General features: G+C 45.1%; 1 protein-coding gene across 2 annotated transcripts; it reads right to left on the bottom strand.

Moving 5' to 3' along the window:
• Positions 1 to 677: 677 nt before the first annotated feature.
• On the bottom strand, positions 678 to 14,914 carry fgd1 (FYVE, RhoGEF and PH domain containing 1). Of its 2 annotated transcripts, none has more exons than XM_061272185.1 (18): positions 14,441 to 14,914; positions 9,360 to 9,545; positions 9,132 to 9,294; positions 8,240 to 8,822; positions 7,942 to 8,031; positions 7,724 to 7,872; positions 7,447 to 7,603; positions 7,183 to 7,321; positions 6,490 to 6,548; positions 6,259 to 6,405; positions 5,576 to 5,668; positions 5,267 to 5,346; positions 5,159 to 5,189; positions 4,950 to 5,051; positions 4,571 to 4,699; positions 4,331 to 4,489; positions 3,591 to 3,737; positions 678 to 3,280 (listed from the first exon to the last, which is right to left on the bottom strand). In XM_061272185.1, exons 1-18 carry the CDS (start codon positions 14,592 to 14,594, stop codon positions 3,008 to 3,010), a joined length of 2,841 nt encoding a protein of 946 aa, XP_061128169.1. In that variant the 5' UTR covers positions 14,595 to 14,914; the 3' UTR covers positions 678 to 3,007. The 2 variants fall into 2 exon arrangements, with proteins under 2 accessions (XP_061128169.1, XP_061128170.1); XM_061272186.1 differs by lacking the exon at positions 14,441 to 14,914 and adding an exon at positions 11,671 to 14,413.
• Positions 14,915 to 15,145: the final 231 nt, after the last annotated feature.

Here is a 15,145-nt window from a genome sequence, read left to right as displayed (position 1 = left end):
GACCAATCAACTAGTCGACCTGCGCTTGGTGGTGGGGCAAGGCGGAGCGGGGGATTGTGTTTCGCGTGTTTGGGTTTCTTATAACTGGATTTAATAAATACCTTTAAAGACGCCACTGTGGCACCATAGAGTGACGTCAGCCAGAGATTCATGTTTACATTTGTAAATACAATTGGGGCACAAGAAGGAGTGGAGCTCTTTACAAGCCCTAGGCTTCGTCTCCCTCCGTGTACAGTTATTGATATAATAATATGTGCTAAACAATAAACTAACTAACTAACTACAATTAGCAGAGAACAATCACTAACTTTGATCAACAATGTTCCTCTGTGAATATTATGAAGTAAAATCAAGTGGGTGAATGATCAATAGTCCACTTTTCCCTTGAAATGAAAAAGTAAAAAAAAAAACGTATAGTACATAGTTTATTTAAAAATCTGAAATACCTGGAAATTAATTAGGATCAGATGAATTAATAGTTCAATTTAATTATGTATTAATTAGTTTGCTGTTTCATTAAAATGTCATTATTTTAAGATGAGAGTAAACCTAAAATTCAAAATACATATTTATCTTTTGTATCATTTAAAAAAAAAAAAGTAACGTGGCCTCGGAGCCCATCACTTGGCTTAAACCGGATTGTATGTTTTTGGGGGGAGAAATGACAGTAATCGCCCAACCTTTATTAATGCTTTATTTTAATATCTTCAACACGTGATGTCATTCACAAGGCAAGGTGTCACAAAAGGTTCAAGAAAGGCAGTGGCCGGCCACTAACCAATTATCGCTCATCAATCGTCAATAATCTGTTGCTGCTGCTGTTGCCACAGCAACCTAGCAGCACTGGAATTTAGTACTCACCATAGCAACAAGACATCATAACGTGGAGATGTTAGCGGTTACGAAGGCGACACCTAAGGTTAAGCTCTGGAGCCTGGCAGTTGCCATAGCAACACAAGGCTCCCGATAATTCAGAGGATACTATGACGAGATTTTTTCTTTTTCTCTCTATTTTTAAAGATAAACTGTAACAGGAAGTCCATTAATGTGTCTTAGATTTGAAGATGTGTTGTCTCCAGGGTAACAGCAGCCATTTACAGTCCACAATAATGTATGAGTGAATTGTAAAAAGAGAAACACACTCACGAGAGGCAAAAAGCCCAACAACGATAATAACATTATTACAATAGAACACTGCATTTGGCACAAGTTCACTCAGAACTCACAGCGCCACCTTGTGACCACATGTAAACATCTGCACCACTCTCTCCTGTCAAAAGGAGTCAAGTGACTGGAAGGATCCCAGCCTAGCTTGCCTGCTAGCTCACAAAAGAGAAGTATTTGTCATCGTCCAGCACTAGAGACGTCATCTAGCATTCAGCACCATGTCGACTACTTTAAAGCACAAAGACACAAAGTCAGAAGCTTCAGAGTACATAAAAATGAAGTCAATCATAAGGCCATTTCCTTTCAACATCACAGAGGGAAGAGGAGCAGCACATGCTAAAACCAACACGCTAAAAATGCGCAGTAAGAGCTGAAGTGGAAACACACCAAAAAAAAAAAAGACAAACATGGTGAGCTAACGAACAAACATCATCAAAGTTGCGAAATAAGTATAGCTAATCATAGCCTGAAAAGCCGCTTCCTCCCAAGTAGACTGATCCTATGCTAGGCACTAAAAACATGAAGTTAAATACAAGTTTGAAACAAACAGAAAAAAAACACAATATATGGAATAAACAAAATGCGAATATAGTTCCAGAACAAGATTAGCCTAGTTTAGCACAAAAGCGCAAGCTCACCCTCCAAGAAAGCGAGTTAATTGCTATGCTAGGCTCGGAACTGAAAACAACATGCTAAAAATGTGCCCTGAAAGTTAAGTGGTGAAAACAACAAACAAAAATACTTTCATACAAAGATGTTCTCACACCATCAAAGCTCCAGAATATGATTAGCCTATCTTAGAACAAAGGGCCTGCTTCCTTCCGGGAAGCTAGTCAGTTGCTGCGCTAGACTTTGTGCTAAATACATGGCGTGAAGTCCCCCTCCTCCCAAATAATTGATTTTCACACAAACATTGTGATCTTTATGAACAAAAATGGCATCTAAGATTAGCCTAGTTTACCACAAAGAGCAAGCCTACTCTGACAAAAAAATAAGCTAAGTCAATTGCTATGCTTGACTTAGCCCAAAAAAACATGGTAAAAATCCATGGTGAAAACCAAATAGAAAATATACAAAGAAACTGTCTCATCCACAAAATGCAGTGATCTTAATGAGCAAATGTCATTAAAGTTCCAGAATAAAATTGGTCTATCTTAGCAAAAAGAGCCTGCTCCCTCTCAGGAAGTTAAGCAGTTGCTACCCTAGACTCGCTGCCAACGGCTTCTTCCCTTCTGCTGACAGTCATGTGACTGCAGGTGAATAAATTATATTTACAAAGGTTCAACATTTGGCATCAAGCAAACAAAACACACACACGTACAACATTCAACAGCGAGTCATCCGAATGACGGGAAGAAGATGAAGAAGAAGGCGTGACTGGCATATGTCAAACGGGCTCAGTCTAATTCATGGTTTCTCCTTTGCATCTCCTCCACCTTGTTTTGTCTTGTATTTTTTTCCAATAAATCTTTAATTAAAACCCAAACATAATGAAATAACATAATTAAAAGCTGAAATTAAAATGGGATATGATCATTTTGAAGTCATAATTAGCAATTGCGTCCAAGTGTGTCCCATCAGGGCATCCCTGACACGTTGCTACTGCGCTGGGGTTCTTCCACTCGCGGTGTGACAGCATCACATTTTCAGAGAATTATAGGAAGTGGATAAAATCATCAAGACAAGATGGTAGCATCAGGAGAAAGAGGATTGTGCTTTCGGACAGCATGTGACACTGCAGCTGTGCAGAGGCTCATGGGTAATGTCCCATTTTGTGTCCAGATGAAATAAACTCCAACGGTTGGCCCCACTCCCCTGCGTCACCTCTCATCCAAACAAATCACGTGTTGTCGCCCTCTGTGCCCTCCGGCTCCTCCCCCTCTTCCTCCACGCTCTCTACGATTGGGTGGTGAGGCTGAGGCTCCTCCCCTTTGCCGGCCCTGGACAACACATCCATCCATCGACGCTGGAGCTCCTCGCCGTCTGCGCTGAAGTAGAGCGTCAGGTGACTCTGGGAAATCTTAAAGGTGTGCCGACGCTCCAGGCGGTCGCATGACTCCGGGAGCGAAACGTCAAAGCCAATCAGAGGAACGCTGCGCTGCGCCTTTACATCCTGAAAACACACGGCATCATGGGTCATTTTGTGTGCACTCAATGAGGACCAACTACGATGTATTTCAAATTAGGCAAATTCTTAGGCATGGTGACTGAGCCTCATAGACTCATGGCTCGGGCTTTCCTCTGTGAAGTTTACGTTCTCCCTGTGTTTGCATTTTTTTTTACGTGGATATTCAAAAAACATCCATGTTAAATTCATTGTCGTTGTGAATGCTTGTTCTGTCTAAACTGTTGCATCGTTAAGGGTACCCTACAGAGAAACCGTGGACAGGTCACTGAGTAATGTGTTCGTGTTCAGGGCCCACCTGAGGTGCTCCGTAGATATAGAGGACCAGGGGTTCGTTTTCAGGGATGACAAACCAGGCTTTCTGCCAGCCTCGCCCGCCTCCTTTCTCCATGTGATGAAGGAAGCTGCACATGACGCTGTTCTCGGCCGCCAGGGAGGCTTGTTTCTACGGGGACAACCAGAGGTTGGAGTAAGTCTTAAAGCGGAAGCCAAACCAAAATTTCTCTTTGTAATGTACAATATGTTCTGTGTAGCCCAAGTTGTCGAAATGAAGTGTTGTGAATAATGTTTTGCTTGTAGAATATGAATTAAACAAGGGAAAGCCGGCCATTTTGCCACTTGCTGTTGACTGAAAATGACATCACAGTGCCTAAGTACTCAGGTATCGACCAATCACGGCTCACCAGTTTTCTGAAGCTGAGCCGTGATTGGTTGTGACCTGAGACCTGGCAACTGTGATGCCATTTTCAGTCGACAGCAAGTGGCAAAATGGTCGCCCACCAAGTTGGATAAAATGGGTCAATTTTGCTCCTCAACAAATATTCCACAAAGGCAATATTAATCAGAATGCCATACCTAGACTCATGGGGTACATACAACATATTATTGTAAAAAAAAAGTTTGGGTTGACTTCCTCTTTAACCTTCAAGTTTTAAGCAAGTCCAAAGTTACTGTGGCAACAATGAAACAAGTCGTGTTGAGTTCCAGCTAAAGGGTCACCGCGTCTGTGGCACTGACCGTGGTGTATGTCACTCTTACCTCCAGGATGGAGCGCCTCCTCTGGCTGCTGCCGGCCACGACAGACGGCGGGGGGGACATCCCCACTAACATAGCATAGCAGTCCACACACACACGATTAGTGCGGTTGTTGTCATACGAGAGGCGGGCACGGAACTCTGAGCATTTCCCGCAAACCACCTGATGGTGAGACAGGAGAGTCTTAGAAGGCTACGGATTGTTGCCGTGGCGCCTGAGAAAGCCAGCTTTGATTGGACTCACATGACCGCAGGCTTTGCAGTGGTGGCGCCGCCTAGTAAGAGCGTTGAATGCCTCCTGGCATTTCATGCACAATGTCACTTCCTTCTCACGGATGGGCGTCGGCGCACGCTTGCCAAGTTCGGCGCAGCTCTGATGAACATAAGCAAAAGTAGTCATCAATGGCGATTCATTTCAATAAATCTATAAACACTGGTTTTGAATAATGTAATTGTCATTTGCCTTTTTTTTTTTAGAAGCAAAAGAGGATAATTTATAGAAAACTTGAGATTTTATTTTTGAGGCCAAATTGCCCAGCCTTCAGTGTTCATCGCAGTAGCTGGGTTTTCATTACCACTTTGCTATTGCGCAATTTACATTTTGCACAATGGTGTGTGTTTACCGGGGAGTGAGGAGGTGTTGACTCTTCATCTCGTAGCGAACAAGTCAGGTGGCGAAATGTCTCCATGGTGTGTTCGTGTCTCTGGATGGTGGCCTGGATGGCCTGCAAGATACACACACAAACGCGCACACAGAAACACACACAAATGCATATCCTGATTGGTTGATAGACTCAGTGATGCTGTTTGAGTTCAAGCCTTTTGTCTGTACCTGGATCCAGTCTTTCTTCTCATCTTCTGTCCTGCAGAGACACATTTAAAAAAAAGGGTGGGTAAAGGCAACCTCAACTTTTACACAGTTGTGTGGCATTAGCAATACCTGGCCTGCAGCTCAAGAGAACGCTGCTTGCCAGACACCAAGAAGGTCCGAGGAACTGCAGCGCTGCTCATCTCCTTCAGCTGTACAGTGCGGTAAAAAACAATGCCAAGGAGAATTGCTAGAATGCAAACATGCTAGCAGTTGGTATGCTAACAATATAACAAAACAGCAACCCAAGTACAAAAACCACTATGACTTATCAGGTTGCGATTTCCATTGAGAGAATTGATGATATGTTAACTTGCTAAGACTCTAATGCGCCGAATCTTGACCTTCACACCTCCGCACCACAACCCCAACAAGACTCACCTCCATGCCGTCCACATCTATGCGAGCTCGGACACCGTATTTCTGACCAATAAGACGCAGCTTGGGAACGCAGTAGAGCAGCCTGTCGTTGAACTGGAGGAGCACAACGATGGTTAGACCAGGGGTTTTCAACATTTTCAAGTCCAGGGTACACATTTTTCCAATGATCACTTCATAATCTAAACCCTTTTTAAACTTCCTTACTACCCACTACCCACCTTACTACCATTCTCTAGTTTTCAAAAAAAGTTTTAAAAAATGATCGACATTGTTATATGTTGTCAGTTCTGTGTTTGTGAAAGCGTTCCGATGATACAAACCTTTTGAAAATAAGATAAAGGGTTGAAAAAGTTATGAATGTTCTGGAAACGTATCTCTAAACTGTATGTTTTTAATCTCTTGCAACTTTAAACCTCCCCGCATTGGCCGAGATGCGTCAAATGGACACCCTCTTTGGGGAAATATGGGCACGGCTTATGCAAAGTAGTGCGGTGCAAGCACACGCTGTCATTTAGGATGAATTTTGATTCATCAATATACGCACATAAAAGTGCAAGGAAAATGGGCTGGTACGTACGTGTGATTGTGACTTTGTCTATATGCTAAACCCCAGTTGAGAATTATTAGGTTAGACGTCCCGCTTGCGTTGATGATGGAGATAGGGAAGACAGAGGAGCCCATACCAGGATGAGGTATCGATCCTGCGACGTGCCATTCTTGTTGGACAGTTTGAGAATGTGTCCCTCCTTGATGAGCTCATTGGTCGGGTTCACAATGTCCTCTTCGCCGCCCAGAAGTTCGTACACTTTCAGCAGCTTTCTCATTCGCTCCTGAAAGTTTTAAAAGCATCAATTTGAGCAGTCGCGAAGGTTGCGCCGTAATCCTTTCTGGGAAGCTGTTCTTAATGCTCTCACCATTTTCTTGATGGCAGCGTTGGAATGTTCAGCTGCTGTAGCAATGAGCTCAAGAGACTCTGCAGACAAAAAGAATGTCGTCAACAAACATATTCACCCATCATCAAGTTTAACATTTTGCCTTGGGGCTGCCTATACTCTTGCTAAGTGTAACATGTCAGCATTTAATCAATTACCATGAAATATAACTAGACTACCGGTTGGTTCTCATGGTAGAAGGCCATGGTCATGGTTATGACAAGATGGCAATGCAAGATGGCCGCCGGTGGCTTCACTTTTCACTACAGCGAGTAAGGCAGCATTAGCAGTTCATAATAAACGATTAAAGAGAAAAATGTATCTTATCACTTTTCCACTGGGCTTTCTGCACTCAGGTTGCTCTTTTGCTTTGTAGGCGCATAGTAGGTGCAAGCATGTTAGCATTGTAATTAGCAAGATGACAAATTATCAACCATTGTCTATCTGCCTTTGTGGACTCGGGTGATTATCTTGCGATATATTAGCATACTAGCGGCATTTGTGTCAGCATTTTAACAAATTTCATTGACTTAGTAACTGGTTAGAGGACAATATGAAAAATCAATCTGTCTGGAAGCAGGTTACTAAACTGTCAAGAGACTTGTGTGTGTGTGTGTGTGTGTGCTGGTGCGAGGAACGGCCAAGGGACCTCTAAACGTGTGTGCGTGTGCATACTCTGAGCATCCTTGTAGTCCGGCGCGTCCTCCGGTAGACGGTGCAGATAATCTTTGAGCAGGAGTTCATATCGAGGAATCCTTTGGACTGGCTCCAACATGTGATGTTGGAGCGTCAGGTTAGCACAGCGCTCGTCTCTCTGACACACACAAAACGCAAACACACACATTTACATTGTCTGCCACGTTGATGTCGTATAGTGACAGGCCATCATGTTCAGCGACGCACTATGTCCTGTATGTACAACTGTTGTGGCGAAGTCACCTGGATGTCATGTATGATGCTCTTGAACAGAGCCGACCTCTCCATCCACGTATTGACGAGCTCCATGGCGTGATCAAAGTTCTTCACATACTCGCCGTACATCTTCAGGAAGGGTGCAAGCTTCTGCAAGATGTCTCCGATGCGTGGGTTTGAGTCCCTGAGGAGTTTTTCAGACATTTAATCTATGATACTTGTTTCATGAAGGTGGCCTTTGTACTCGGCACGCTGGCGGGTTGCCGCAACTCTTGTCGAGTCAAGTAGTTTGGGACCAGCTCACCACTCCTCCATGCGCTTCTGCAGGGCCGGCAAGAGGAACTGTTGGTGGAAGCAGTGGATGGAGCAGATGTTGGAGAAGATTCCGTGAATGACGTCACATGGGAAAGAAGAACGGGACCGTGCTTCTTCCAGAAGTCGGGCACAGAAGACCTGTGGGGAGCAGCAGTGCGTCAGTTGACCCGTGCCCGGACTGTGAGTGAGGATTATATGGTGACCCACCTGATCCAGTAAGTGGAGTTTGGACACGTAGGAGATCTCTGTGTGAAGGAGCTCATTGGCAATATTGAACACCCTTTGCTGGACGGACAGCTGTAAGACATGTGATGATGTCTGAGACGGGCATTGGTCAAAAGATAAGAAAGGTCACCCTTTACTTGACAAACAGTTCTACAATTAAATAGCTTCCATAAGCGATGGATCGATACAACAAGAACAGGAAGATGGTTTGCTTCATCTGTGACCCTCATTCCAAATCAGAATGATCACATGACAGATGACAGCCAGCTTCCTGTCTTACCTCAGCCAAGTCTTGTCTGGGGGCTGAAAGCACTAAGGTAAGCTCAGACAACTCCTCCTCCTCCTCCTCGAGGTCGCTGTCTGCATCCTCTGAGAAGTCCCTCCTCCTGGCTACACCCCTCGCCTCGCCCTCCTCGCCGGCGTATGAGGACGAGCTGGAGGGTCGGGGGAGGCCACAGGAGTAAACCCCACCAATGCCGCCAGCGTCGTCCACACCCACAAAGCAGAGTTCCTCGCTGTGTGACGGTGAGCTGATGCTGTCGATGCCGCTGTCACGATTGGCCAGCTTCCCCTCCGTCTGCGAGGACGGAAGGGACAAACGCTCGGGCGGCAGACCGGATTGGTCAGACGGTCGGCGCTCGTTCATCTCCGCAGACGCCGGCTCCTCTGGCCCCTCCGGCTCCTCCCTTTCCCGTGCAACGTCATCGTGACATTTGAGTTCAGGAAGACCCCCCTCCTCCTCCTCCTTGGGGATGGCAGTAGCTGACGATGACGATGGAGATGAAGGTCGAGATAAGGGGTTGTCGAGAAGGCGGGGACAGAGGGACCCTCCGGTGATGTCAGGAACCATTATGATCTGCTCGCTGCAACACATGGATTAACAAAATAAAGTATCACTAAACAAGATAACGTACAAATAACATGACAATGTTAACTATAAACTGACCGTATCACTTAACGCAATGCAGCTATAAAAAGTGATTACATATTAAAAACATTTTGCATCAATAAACATGACAATAAATTATTAAACTCAAAACCGAGACATATCCTTAAAAAATGAGACCAGGTTTGATCTAAAACTACAATTCTAATTTTAGAAATCAATACCCAGCCCTGCATGAGGATTCATGACGGGAACCAAGACGGACATATCATGATGGGTCACTCACCGCTCAAACTTCTCGATAAGTGACAGGACGCAGGTGGGTGAAGCATGGTCCTCGGGACGGGGCGGCTTGCAGGGTGGCGGAGGCGGCAGCGGTTTGTCTGGAGCCCGAGGTCGGGTCCTCAATGCTCCCACTTGTTGCTGCAAATGGGGCGGCTTGGGGGGGACTGCAGAAGCAAGGAGTCGTTAATCAGTGATCTCACGCATTTGTCCTTATTGTTGTGGCCCTCACCTTGAGGCTTTGGTCCTAGCAGAGGAGGCCGGCTCTTATTTAGCTGCGGTGGTCCCGTATCGTTTACCTCCTCCTCCTGGAGTCCGACGGGACTTGAGGAGGAGGAGGTGGGCTGCTGTGTGCCACACGGAGGCTCCAGAGAGAGACTCTTTGCCAGCAAGCTAGGACTCAAGGAGGACGGGGGACCTGGCAGGGACAATCAGGGCAAAAAGTCTTGGCTTGTTGCTGCGAATACATGTCAACGTAAATTCGTTAAATATGTTAGCTGAGTCAGCTACAGGTCTAGATGTTCCTCAGCAGGTTCCAGTGATGATCAACAACCTTGATTGAGTGGAAATATTTTGAGGACGCTTTGAGTTTTCAACATAAAGGTTCGTCTTTTTAGCACTCCGTATGGTTTTAAGTTGCAGTGATGAATAAGTTGAAGGAGTAATGAATAAATTGAAGAAAGGAATAAATTAGCATGTGTTAACTTTTTAATGTAGGCCAAAGGGAGTCTGTCGAAAACAACCTTGGCCTTTAATTGTGTCTCTGTTCATTGTAAGCTGTAATTAAACAAAAAGCTAATTAAACAAAACAGACAATATTGCCCATGTAATAAATGTCAGCACACTTTTCCTGGATGTTTGTGACCATTTGGACTGCTCTTAAATGGTGTCATTTTGCCCTTAAAATGTAATGACTGCGAGTAAAAACGTCATTTTTAAAAATTATTATTAGTCTGATTAAACTTTGCTGCTCTGTAACATATTCTGCAAATGCCAATCATTTATAATTTGTCATCCCAGTGAAAAGGATTGCAAAGGTGAATGTCGCTGGGAACTCTTGTATCTTAAAATTCATCACTTAGTTTTTTAGGAAATACATTTTTTTTTTTTTTTTTTAGCCTTTAAGGGTTTCCATTTCTCTTGCTTGCGTAATTCTTACGTTCAGACAAAATGTAAATGTTAAAAAGACGTTTCTCCCTGCACGAGGTAGTAAAAGAAGACTTAAGTGAAGTAACGTAATTTTTCAAAAACTCCTATTCATGAGAGATAACACTGACTTGTTTCAGGTACCCTGTCAACCAAACCTTATAATATTATTACCATCTGGCAGTCTTTTTATGTCATTGCAATGTCTTAAAAAAACGGATTAAAACTGAATAATAAATAAACCAGGTAGTGAGGTTTAAATGTTTATTATTAATGTGTATTATGAAACCTCCAATTTTATTCTAACACTTGGCTACAATCCAGAGCAGGATCCTGGTTGAAGTAAGCCATTTTAAACTTTACACTTTGGCGCGTTTTAAGATTGCATATAAAAATAAAAATAAAAATGTATCTGTTGGATTAAGCCCTTTTTACGGAGGGACAATTATATTACAAATAAGGACGGAGGGACGAGGACAGAAGGAGGTCTAGTAGGCCATTACAAGGTTAAGATTATGGCTATTCACGTCTTACTGATCTAGCTTCTTCATGGAAATGCTGGTAGATCATGGCATGGTTATGAATGTCTGAAGGCCACCAGTTTCTAGTGTTGGTCAAGTCTATTGTGGTATTCCATTTCAAGGTTGTTAATGTGTGCCATAAGAACTTTCCAGAGGTTCTATAAGATCTAGATGTTAGGTTCTGGTGATAATTAAATAGGTTAGGGTAGTGACCGTGGGTTGTGAACGTGGAATATTCTAAAGACACACCAGGTTCTGTTGGTGATCAAGCGGGTTGTGTTCTGCAGAAGGTCGAGGTTCAATTGACTGTTTTACAAGTATTTTCTCAAGGTGATGTTGAAGGAACACATCATGTGGGTGTTCAGGTTTTGTTCTCTGTGACATTGTGGCGCCTGTTTCAGAGGTCGTTGTTGGGTCTGATGTGACAGAACGTGGGCCCGAACGGGCATATATGTACTACATGGCGATGCGCAATCATGGACGTGCGCTCGGGTGCGTGCCTGCGATAGATAGATAGAGGGGGTGTGTCTGCACATAGATGGTCTCAACATCATCAGCATCGACGGACAAATTCAAACACGCACGCACGCCAACACGTACGTAACATCGACTCTGATATGGCGGCGGAATCGATCCTCGATCCGCAACATTCCCGTGCACGGGACGACAAGCAGCACATCTGCTGGCATCAGACGCAGTGACGTGCACGCGCGCCACACTAGCCTACATTCACTGCGGCGAGATGTCGGTCAGCGCGTGCGGATTACCGACACCCCCCCCCCCGCCCCCTCCTCTGTGCGTACCTCATATGTGATTGTCGACATGCACGCGCACGCCAGTGCGGCGCAGCGTGTGTGTGCGTGCGCGCACGCTCACCTCTGCTTAGGCTGCTTCTGTCCATGTACATCGCACAACACAGCACCAGGCCGCTCATGAACGACAATGTTGACGATGGCAGACCGCGGCTCACCCGGTCCACATGCACGGAGAAGAATAAGAAAAAAGAGAAAGAAAAAAGAAGAAAAAAAGGGCAAAAGGAGAAGACGGAGAAACCGGCTCCTCGTTCGGCTCCGCGCGCGCGCAACCCGCAGAGAGCGAGAGAGAGAGAGAGCGAGAGAGCGAGAGAGCGAGAGAGCGAGAGAGCGAGAGAGCGAGAGAGAGAGAGAGAGAGAGAGAGAGAGAGAGAGAGAGAGAGAGAGAGAGAGAGAGAGAGAGAGAGAGAGAGAGAGAGAGAGAGAGTGCTACTAATTCTATCTGGACAGAGCTAGCGATTAGAGGCGCTTTATTCGATCCAATGGACTGGCCGGTGGCGGGCGGTGCAGCAAAGAAAACCCTTCAGAGGGCTGCGGAGGAGGAGGTAGTTGTGTCTTGTCCTCCTCTTCTTCCTTTACTTTTGGTCTCCATGACAACGAGTTCGAAAAATTCGCATGTGTGACATTTGTATCAGGTGACTGGTCCGGCAAAACATGGTCCAAAGATTAGGGACACCTCTGCGAGAAGCAACTACCATCGACGGTGATACACGGTCGCAATTTGTGCCAAAGATGACAAAATATCAATAACTTGTGATCTGGACCCGCTGTCACCTTGACAACCCGTCGGAGTGCTGTCATGGAGAGACATAGAATGTGGGAAATGTGTTTGCAAGATGGGATGTGACATCGTTTTACATTTTATATTCGTGTCTGTTGCATTCTTTACATTTTGATACACATAATACTGTGGGAATTGTGATGGTTCTTGTGGTCTAGAAGGTTCTTGGGGTAATCAAGGAGATTCTGGTTATCCCTTGCAACACAGGCGTCAAACTCTTGTCCTTGAGGGCCACTCTTCTGCATGTGTTAGATGTTTCCCTCCTCCAACACACGTCATTCAAATAAGTGTGATTGTTATCAGGCTCCCGCAAAGCTTCTGATGAGCTGATCATCTGAATTGGGTGAAGGAGGGAAACATCTAGAAAATGCAGCCTAGTGTTCCTCAAGGACCGGAGTTTGACACTTGGGCCTTTCAAAATGTATCAATGTGAATGTTTTCGACTGCAGGGGTGTCCAACTCATTTTCATCACGGGCCACATCGTAGTCATTGTTTTCTTCAAAGGGCCATTATGACGGTCAGCGTCTTCTATATACAGTATAAGCTACACAACAAACTGATGAATAACGGGAATCAGAGATGAGTAAAAAGTGTCCAAATATTTTAAAATGGTAATAAAAATTGGAGAAAAAACATGAAATTGATAAACAATTTGTCTTTGCGGGCCACGTGGAACGATGTGTCGGTCCGTATCTGGCCTTGTGTTTGACACCTAAGTTTTAGAGGATTTAAGGGTCTCGATGTTCTACAGAAGGTAATGGTGATCAAGACTACCAGTACAAGGCAGTTCTAATAATCCAATACAAAGTTGTGAATCTGGCGAAAATTTGGAAGGTAACTCTCCGTTTATCACTTTGACTAACTGTGTTCTCATCAGGGTTTGTTCAAAGTCGCAAATCTTCTCCTTCTAACGATTGTCTCACATTCGCCTGTACTTTGTTTTTATCGCAAGGGAATTTTGCACATGAAAAAAACACTAAAACTGTTCCAGAACATTAGGCAACTGTTTGGTGGACATTTGCCACCGTGAAAGAACCCTGGCGTGAAGGCACGTTTTGCTACCTTCATTCGAAAATGTTTGTTCCTCAGTGGGATACGTGCTTTAACCCGGTTACAGCGGTTGTTCAAGTTGTTACAAAACTTTCAGTAGAAATCAAAGCAGAGACAATAGTACAATACAACCTGGTGAATCTGTCTATTAAGAAGGCTCTCCAGACTGTTGATCTGCTGCCTCTCCATCACATGTTGTAAAGCTATGACTAGATAATTATGTAAGTGCACCAACGACATAGTGGTGAAGCCTCAGTGATCAGATGTTCACGGTCAAAGCCTTCAATACCATTCCTACACCTAACACACGCATGAACACACACATACGCACAGTAGCAAACATGCAACAGGAAGTGATAAAGAGAGGACAGCCATTAAATCAAAAACACCCCTCCCAGGCACCCCGTGTCCAAACCAAAGCTGAAAAACAAGCACACTCAAAAACAAACACACCCTGCTACCATCATCTGCTAGCTTGACTTTTGACCTTAACCCCCCCCCCCCCCACACACACACACACACACACACACACTAATGAGAGAGGGAGAGAGAGAACGAGCGAGAGACAGAGAGAGAGAGAGAGAGTTCTGTGTATCTCTCCGTCTCTCTTTAGGTCACTGGGTCACTCACTCACTGCCACTTTGGAGTTTGTGTGTCTGTGCGTGTGTGTGTGTCCAGCAGCTGAGCCTATTTTTAGTTTTCATGCGTGGGCCGCTGCATGTTGGGAATCGGGAAGTAGGGTTAAGTCTTTTGGGGAATGGGGAGGGGGATGTTGGTAGATGATGACGCCACTGTGAAATTAGTACCCCAACAACGTGACACTTTTGTCAGGATGAGATTACAACATACACTGAACTGTTATGATTTCAGCATTAAAGTAAACAATGTACATAAACAAACTACTTTTTTTTGCCTCATCTACAAATGACGTGACACTTTTGTCCATTTTGAAAATAAAACGTGGCTCTTGTTCGCCCTGGTACTCTTGTTGCAGGGACTTACCTGTCCTGCTGGTGGCGCTGTTTTCGAGATGGTAGGAAAACCTCATGGTGCTGAAGTGGCTGGAGAAAGACAATGAAGGCGGCGGAGGAGGAGAGGGAGGAGGTGGAGAGGGAGGAGGAGGGAGGCCGGGCAGGGCGCTGCGAGTCCGGTTCATGAGTTCAAGGCTCAACGCTGGGTCGGGAGCGTCCCGCCGCTTCTCCCTCCCTCGTTCTACCCCCGCTCGCTTGCATCTTCTCCTGGCGTCCACCGCCTCCTCATGGTTGCCACACCACCAAAGTGCAGACTCAGCAGCTTCCTGCCGACTTAGCGACGCTATCGACTTAGTCTTTCATTCTGCAAACGACGCACATACGCACACACACGTCCTGATAGACATCAGTGTCCGAGCTGATCCACTTCTAGACTTTTGTGTGAAAATGGGAGCAGAAGTGAAGTTGAACGTTGCAGCTCCGCCTCTGTCTGGTCATTTGATCCTAGACCCAGCCCCGTCCCCCCACAGCCTCCCAAAGTCTTTGTGGTCTGGATTGCATTTTCCCTCCTTTCTCGCTTCCTGAAACTTGAAGCAAAGGAAAACTGAGGGGAAAATTCCTGGAGTTTTTTTTTCCTGGTCGGTCTCCATCAGAAGCAGTCTGCGCTGGAGGGTCACGTTGGGGTTTGACTGTTACTCATAGCACTAGGTTTTACATATATGGATTCTTATTTTTT

This window comes from Syngnathus typhle, linkage group LG2, assembly GCF_033458585.1.
Source record: "Syngnathus typhle isolate RoL2023-S1 ecotype Sweden linkage group LG2, RoL_Styp_1.0, whole genome shotgun sequence".
Classification (NCBI taxonomy): Eukaryota; Metazoa; Chordata; class Actinopteri; order Syngnathiformes; family Syngnathidae; genus Syngnathus; species Syngnathus typhle.
This window is presented reverse-complemented; position numbering and strand designations above follow the sequence as displayed.

What these genes read in the sequence shown, in the direction of transcription:
- fgd1 (XM_061272185.1), bottom strand. Translation starts at nt 14,594, where the DNA reads ATGAACCGGACTCGCAGCGCCCTGCCCGGCCTCCCTCCTCCTCCCTCT. An exon ending in ACGCTGCCATCAAGAAAATG is followed by an intron (nt 6,406 to 6,489) that starts GTGAGAGCATTA and finishes TAAAACTTTCAG; the next exon opens with GAGCGAATGAGAAAGCTGCT. An exon ending in AGAAGAAAGACTGGATCCAG is followed by an intron (nt 5,052 to 5,158) that starts GTACAGACAAAA and finishes TGTATCTTGCAG; the next exon opens with GCCATCCAGGCCACCATCCA.